The sequence below is a fragment of the Vanellus vanellus genome (assembly GCF_965231255.1).
Source record: "Vanellus vanellus genome assembly, chromosome: 7".
Taxonomy (NCBI): domain Eukaryota; kingdom Metazoa; phylum Chordata; class Aves; order Charadriiformes; family Charadriidae; genus Vanellus; species Vanellus vanellus.
In genome coordinates, this window is record NC_138912.1 from 23195001 (window position 1) to 23202827 (window position 7827).

Genomic DNA, 7827 nt, shown 5'->3' on the forward strand with positions numbered 1-7827 from the left:
GCTTCCTGCAGCATCTTCGGCAATGCGTACCCCGGCCAAATGTTGTCTTGGGTTAACTTGTGCTACTTGCCCAGTAGCCCTCTCAAAGGGTTATATGGCTCTGTAACCACACTAGAGATAAGCAGGGTTTAAACAGGGTTCCCCGGGTTGTAATACAAGCCTGTAACTGATGGTGACTGATTATGTGTAACCTTGGGCGAGTTGTTGGACTTTGTGCTTGTATAGTTGGAGAGTTAGACTGCTTTCCATCTCGCGGGGAGGTGGTAACAGTGAACTAGCTAATATCTGAAGGTAATTAGTAGGGAGTGAAAGGAATTGATATGTCCCAGCTAAGTTTCTAGAACATTGCTTTGCTTCATTTCCAAGTTGCTTTCTAGGATACTTCTCTGTTGGCAGTTAGCAAGGCCTAGCAGAGAAACTTAAATCCTTCAAAGGTGGATACGCTCCCATCAGCTGCTGTGCCAAGGCTTTCCTTTCCTTGGAGTTTTAAGTCCAAGTGTATTTTTCCTGTTGCACAATAACTAGGAGCTGCCAGGGCACAGCCTAGAGCATTGATACAGAGATTTCTCACCTGAGGAAGGAGGGTGGCTATCTAAACACAAAATTGCTTTCAAGCAGTTTCTTTATTCCAAGTAAGTTGCCCGCAAGAGATGAGCTCAAACGACTGCCCAGGTAAAACTCCTAGGCGTTCCCGGTCTTGCCCAGGCCTAATTCCTGCAAAAGCTCCCACCTCTCTAGTAAACCAAGCCAAAGTCTGTATTCAAATCCCTGTGCTCTGAAGCACTGAAACCAAGGTCCAGTTTTTCTTTTTTGCTTCTATGCCTGTGGCTCAAAGCCCTGACTCACCTGGGCAACTCTTTCAGTGCAAGCCCTGTTAAGCTCTGCTGTGTCCCTGAGAGGGCTCCTTGGCCTCTGATGCACTGATTTGAGGATCATAGCACATGGTCTTGTGATGCATCTGGCTAATGGGAGTACTGGTGGTGGGAAGAGGCCAGGCTCGCAGTGGGAAGAGTGCTGCTAGTGCTGCCCTGTGCTGCTCTCCTCCCTTATAGTCTGTGCCCACCCGTCAGCTCAAAATGTTCATCCTGATTGTAGGCTGCTTGGCACGGGGAGAATCTCTGTTAAACAGGTGTGCGATGACTGGCACAACTGGAGCCAAAACTTTGCTTGTCTCCATCTGCTGTTGTGTTACAGAGGAAGGCAACATTAGAGCCATGGCGGCCCTCTGCTTGTCCCCACAGCTGCTGCAAGGTTCATGTGCACAGCGCACCCATCCACGGTGGGTGCTGCTGGCAGGGTTGTGCAGGGTGGCAGTCTCAGGGAGAGGCACAAGGCGAGCGGTGTGGAGATGCTCAGAGTGCCTATTCCTCCCCCCATTGCCATCTACCAGACCTGCAACACCCTCTAGATTTAAGTCTATAAGGCCGCTAATTTCCAACTGTAGTGTGACACAGGAACAGGGCACCAGAAGTAAAGGGCATCACCAGTGACCTGGGTTGCTGGAGTAGCAGGGATTGTGCACGGCTGCCCTGCAAAGGAAGCCCAAAGTCAAACCCCATAATTCCAACCAGTCTGCTTAGCCGTAAGCACAGGAGCAAGATGCACGTGCGAAGCCCCAGAAAAGGTTTTTCAGCATCCCCTTAGAGCTGCACAGCCTGCACAGTAACTACTCTCTAGCTCCAGCTGTGCCAAGGATTAAACCCCGTACCACGCAGGACTTGTTCTGTGATGGGGCTGTGGCCTCCAAGTACAGACTAAGAGGTGATCATCAGCTTTTGAAGAATCATCAGGCAGCAGGAACTAGTGAGCTGGAGTCCAACTCATGACCTAGAAATGAAATGCTGTCTCTCCTGTTCAGATCTTGCATTCCCTCATTTTCCTTCCTTCCTTCCTTCCTTTACAAAAAGTCTCCCGTTAGTCCTTTCGCTGTGACACATTCTCTAACACTGCTGGCAGCACAGCTCAGGTGGTATTTCCCTTTTACTTCGAAGAGGGGATTTTTTTTTTTTTCTCACCAATGATGAGGTCTTGATTTCCCAGCATTTAAGAGAAAAGGGGTCACTTCCTTTCTGAAACAATAGGCATTTTTTGCTGCTGACTCTTCCCCCATATGATCTGTGGAGTGGAGCGGAGTGGTGGGGCTGTGCTGGCACCTCCTTCTTGGCACTAGCCCACCAGCTGGCCCCCACGCAGAGCATGCAGGAGCTGTGTTACTTTCCCAGATGGGCAATGGCTGTTCCTGGCACAGCCCTGTGGGTACAGGGAGTCCTTGCATTGACAGGACCCTAATACTTAGAAGAACTGGATTACTCTTATGCTGCCAAAAAACACCAAACAAACAACCCCCACCCAAAAAAAACCAGCAACCACTACCAATTGGCCCTGTGAGAGGGAAATATATCTCCGCAGAGCTTTGCTGTGGACTTCCATGGGGTGAGGATCTCCCTGCTTCCTGGTGCTTTACTGGCCTGTTGACGACCTGATGCCAGTCCTGGCGATGGCAGGGGTGCTGCTTGGCCCCAAGGTTCTGCAGACAATCTGCCTTCCCAACACCTTTCAAGCAAAGCTGGTGTGTGAGCATGCTGCTGTATCTTGGGCTGCCCAATCTGAGCAAGGGCTTCTAAACAATTAGGACAATCATGAGCCTAAGAATTTCTAAGGGGAGCTAATGGAAAGGTCTTGTGTCTTCAGTGCACCAGTTACAACCTCTATCTACACCGGCAGAAACTGCTTGAAAATCACTGTCATAGAAATGTTTGGGGTTTTGGTTTGGTTTGGGTTTGTTGGTTGTTTTTTTTTCTGGAATTGTGTCATGGTTTAACCCCAGCCAGCAACTAGGACCACGCAGCCACTCACTCATTCCCAACCCCCCAGTAGGGTAGGGAGAAGAGGGAGAAAAAGGAGGAAAAAAACTCGTGGGTTGAGATAAAGACAGTTTCACAGCACAGTAATGAAAGAGAAAATAATAATAATATTGGTAGAAGAATATACAAAATAAAGTGATGCAATGCAATTGCTCTCACCACCCAATGATTTCCCAGCCCGTCCTGAGCAGTGACTGCAGATTCCCACCCACCCGGCCAACCCCCATTTGTATACTGAGTGTGACATCTATGGTATGGAATATTCCTTGGGTCAGCTTGTCCTGTTTATGCTCTCTCTCGGCTTCTATGGGAAGCTAAAAAAGTCCTTGACTTAATATAAATACTACTCAGCAACAAGTAAAACAATATGTGTTATCAATGTTATTCTCATACTAAATCCAAAACACAGCAGCTACTAGGAAGAAAATTAACTCTATCCCAGCTGAAACCAGGACAAATTGTGACTGAAAAATTCATGCTTGCGGAGGAACACACTCCCATGTGGTAACCAAATATTTGCATGATAGACCCAATTCTCAAAATTTCAATTTATCCAACTGGGAAACTGAAATGCATGTGGATTTCATGGGAGTATAGATATAATTTGATTTGTTTGAAATGTTGAATGCAAAGGAATAATTATGACAAAACGGCGATCTCAGACAGTCCTTGAGCAAAAAGCACAAAGTTCTTGGATTGCTTGGCTCCAAGATGCTCTCCAGTCTCACTGTTAGTTAAGTGTGTGAAGTTCCTCCAGTTGATAGTTTGGTAATATAATGTGCCCAGAAATGTTATAGATCACCCATAGCTGCAGCTGGTAATGATAAATCCATATAAAATAGATGCTGAGAGAAAGATAACAAGGTTCAAGGGCTCTGACTGCAGAGGCATTCATTGCTTTAATACGTATGTTTTAGAAGAGGAGGAGATAATTATAGCTCTTTCCAGGCATTTGAGGAGGAATGAGAGGGAGATTGATTGTTTACTGATGGATATAGTTGGGTGAACTGGAGAGGAAATGGATTTCCAAGTGGAGAGGCCACTTGACATTTTTACAGCTTGCTTCTATTCATTCCAAGTGACCTGCGAAGTTTTTGAAACAGAGCGACAGGTCTGATAGATTAGTGACCTCTGGCAGAAAGTCCCAGGGCACAGCAGGTCCCCACAGACCACCTGGTTTCTCAGAGTTACTTGTGTAGGCTGGCAGTCGCCAGTTTTTAGACCAACACCTGACCTTGTGCATAGCACAAGAGCCTCTCCCACTCATTGCTGCAGTTACCCTGCAACTTACTTCTTTGGATACATAGCCCAGTGGAAAACCCAGGCCAAGGATAATTTTGGTGCACAAGGATCTGTGCCCAAGTCTTCCCTACTCTGAAACGTAACCCCTCCTGGGGCGGGGGGCAGGCTCGAGCTCCCACAGTCACCTATGGTGCTTATTTGTGAGACTCCGTCAGAGAGATGACAGCTCTCACTAAAGACCTGCAAATCCTCCTCCTTGGAAATTCCCGTGTGCTCCTTCAGGAGAAAGGTTCAAAACCTTAAATAAAGGAAATGGTGCTTTCATGAGCAGCCCTGTATAACAGCAAAAGGTTATTTGGCACGAGGCTCGCTAATGTGTCTGAGCAGAAAATGAAAACAATGGAAACGAATATACCACACCTTGGCAAAAACTGCCTAATTTGGGAGATCTTTCCTTGCCCATCTGATTTGCAGGCTACCTCATATCGCAAAGGAGTATTCAGCCAGAACGGAACTAGGAGACAGGAGGCCCTTTGCAAGGATGGAACTTGCCCCTCAGGGATGACAAGTATGTAGTAATTCAGGTTTTATTGCCTATAACAAGCTTGGATAAACAACTGTTCAATAGCCCCACAGCCCAAAGCCATTAAGACCCCAGTGCTTCAACTGAAGCCAAAGGAACTCATGAGTTGTAGCAGAAAGGTCACTGTTAACCCATTCTTTGTGTGCAGTCATTGCAGTCCTGAGGCAAAACCCCAGAGACCTGCTTCTGCTCAAAGGAGGTAGCAGTGGGCAGGTGTAACCGTACTCTTTGGTATGTCTGAAATATTGTATGGTTGCAGCGCGAGCAGTGACAATTTTGGGGTTTGTTACTCCTGCTGGGGCCACACAAAGACCTCGGTGACATAATAAGGAGGTGGTGATGGAGGGCTCTGTAGCTGTAGTAAACTGAACTTGCTGATACAAGAGGTCCTGCCACCCTGATACTTCTGCTCTAACAGCCCCCCAAGGAGCGGGGGAAGATCCAGCCTACACCCCTGTTATTGAGCTGCCACTCTGGGGGGGGGGGGGGGGGGGGGGGCAAGAGTTTGGTTTATAGTCTCTATCTTAAGCTGCATTTGGAGATGCAACTTTAAAGTCTCTGCCACGAAGCTTGCAAGAAACAGCGTATTCTTGTCTCTTTCTGATAAAGATGGGGTCCAAACCAGGACACAAATAATATTTGGTGCCTCTTTCCAGCCAGGGTAATTAGGTAGTGCTGCCCCGGTTTCTTATTTGGAGAAATTCTAGCTGAATCTCTTTTTGATGCCTCAGTGCTCTGTGTGATAAGCCTGTTCCCCCACCAAAACTTCCACCTACCCCTATGACAGTACTGCTGTGTCCGGGTGATGAGGGACACTTCCATGTGGAAGAGCAAGCTTCCTTTCCGCTCCTAGCCCTGCCATCAGGCTTGCACTACATAGCTTGGGGGAAACAAATTCACGGTGAAATTGAATCCAGGGGAAAAAACAGGGTGGTTTCCATACTGTAAAACGGCATCTCTTCAAACACTCTCCACATCTTGTGGTGATGCTGGAGCACTCTCACAGCAGCACTGCTTTAGAGCCCTTTGTGTCATTGTGTAAAAATGTAGTCTCCAGACCAAACCCCGGCAGAGCAGCGTGCTTCAGCAGCCCTTGCTTGCATAGTGCCCAGCAGTTACCTGCTTGGGCACATCAGAGAGGCTCCAGCTCATGCTGAGCTCTGAGTAGCTGCCCCAGCCGGAGCACAATCCCAGCAGTGAGTGCCTGGGCAGATGCCCACAAACGCGGCAGCTCTGGTGACTCGGCAGGAGCTGCCTGCGCTACAGCAGTCCGGATAGGCAGGAATTCAGCATGCAGATGGGAAGTCAGGACCCCAGGAGGCATAACCACTCCAACACAGTGTTCTGCAACATCTTTGCCATCCTGCTGTTGCACAGCACACTACAGTTACGACTCTGGCAAACCCTGTCCGTAGCCACCTCCGTGCCAAGCAAACCAACTCAGTGCAGTGATGTTAACAGAGAAAGAAACTGCAGATCTCATTTACCGCTGGCACAACCCAAGCTGGAGGGTAAACACGGATGCTAAGGGGATTCTGCTACCTGGGGCTTGTGATCTTAAAGCCTGCAGCACTGGCTAAGGGAGAAAACACACCAGACCCATTGTGTCTGAAAAAAGGCGGTTTGAGACCACATCATTTGTTTTGACAACAGACTTACAAAGTTACAAGTGATCTGCTGCAGGACCATAGCTGTATTCCCTGCCTGGGTCACCTCATCTGCACAGAGCAGGAGGGAGCAAGCAAAAACCTCTCAAACGCGGGATAATTCCCGTTGGATGGGGATGTACCAGCCTGGAAAGCCATCCGATACCCATTGCCAGCGCAGCGACAGGCTGCGGGCAGTCCCGATCCGCCTCACGTTAGTGCGAAACCCGGGCGGTACCGGCGGGACGTGGGGGCACAGGCAGCCGCTGGGGTCCTGGTCCCCTTGTCACCCTTCTTGCCCCCATCCTGGGCAGCTCCCCCTCCTTCACGCACAGAGGGCTCGGAGTCACAGCGCTCCCGCCTCTCCTGCTTCTCTCTCCCGAGCTTACAAATCCAAAATAAATCGGGTTTAAGAGGAAAATAAATCGGTTCCTAAAGAGCCATCCTTTCCCCCTGCCGGTCCCGGGGCAGGCGGTATAGCAGCCTTACCTGCGTGGGGGCAGAGGCAGCCGGAGAGCAGGGAGCGCAGCATGGGGACCGGGACCGGGATGGGGACGGTGCGGTGCGGTGCGGGCAGCCCGTCCGGCGGGGCCCGGGAGCGGGGCGGGCCGGGCTGGGCTTGTCCTAAGTACGGTCTGCGCGGCAGCCGAGGGGAAGGAAGAGGGTGGCGGAGGAGCGGGTCCGGGGAGGTGTGCCGGCAGCCGCCGGCGGGCCCCGGGAGGGCTGGGGCAGCCCCGGGGGTGGGGGGCGGGGGGCGCGGCACGGCAGACTCACCTCTCCTCCAGGGCGCTGCCAGGGCGAAGCTCCGGTGCCAGCTGAACATCCCGGCTGCAGCCGCCCTTCAGAGGCGGACGGGGGACGGGGATGGGGATGGGGGTGCCATCGCCGCCGGCCCTCCCCGGGCTGCTGCGGGTCCCCCGGCGGGCGAGCGGGAGCGCGGCCCGGGCTAGGGCATGGCGGGGGCAGCGGGCAGCGCTGCCGGCGCGGAGGCTGCGGGGCGGCGAGCGGGCGGGCGGCCAGCAGTGACTTATAAAGGGAGCAGCCCAGAGGAATGCATCTCCTTTGACTGATAAGCCGAGATGACTGGAGGGGTTTGAACTACCTTTGCAACCCCCGGAGGAGAGGGGGCGGGGGGGGGGAAGGAAAAAAGGGACGGGAAAGCAGAAAAAGAAAAATATTTCTGCGCTTGCATAATGTCAATAAACAACCCCCCTCTCAAGTGGCAGGAAAGGAAAGGCTGGAATGTTTTGGGTAGGGAGGAGAGAGACCAGAGTGGGTTTGGTGTTTTTTTTTTTTTCGTTTTGGTTTGTTTTGTTTGTTTTTTTTTTTTTTTTCTTTGGCTATTTAAATCGCATGTTATGTGTTCGTAAGCAAAACTCTGCTTTGGTTGTAACTGGGGCTGCAGGCTACGAGTAAGAGGGGTGAGGGGGAAGTGGCAGAACTGTCCCTGATGCAAGCTCCCGTGGGCAGGTTGGTGGTGCCACCCCACTGG

The 7827-nt window shown here is 50.9% G+C and overlaps 1 protein-coding gene across 3 annotated transcripts in view; it reads right to left on the minus strand.

Annotated features, from left to right (window-relative positions):
* Nucleotides 1-7224, minus strand: part of LOC309674442 (uncharacterized protein) — a 33616-nt gene extending 26392 nt beyond the window's left edge. For 2 of the 3 annotated variants that reach the window (XM_082486469.1, XM_082486470.1), the window contains exon 1: nucleotides 7110-7224. In XM_082486469.1, coding sequence (XP_082342595.1) covers nucleotides 7110-7158 — 49 coding nt within the window. In that variant the 5' untranslated portion in view covers nucleotides 7159-7224. Of the gene's footprint in view, nucleotides 1-6824; nucleotides 6917-7109 lie in introns of those variants that run through there. The other variant, XM_082486471.1, reaches the window with a different exon arrangement.
* Between the last annotated feature and the right edge of the window lie 603 nt (nucleotides 7225-7827).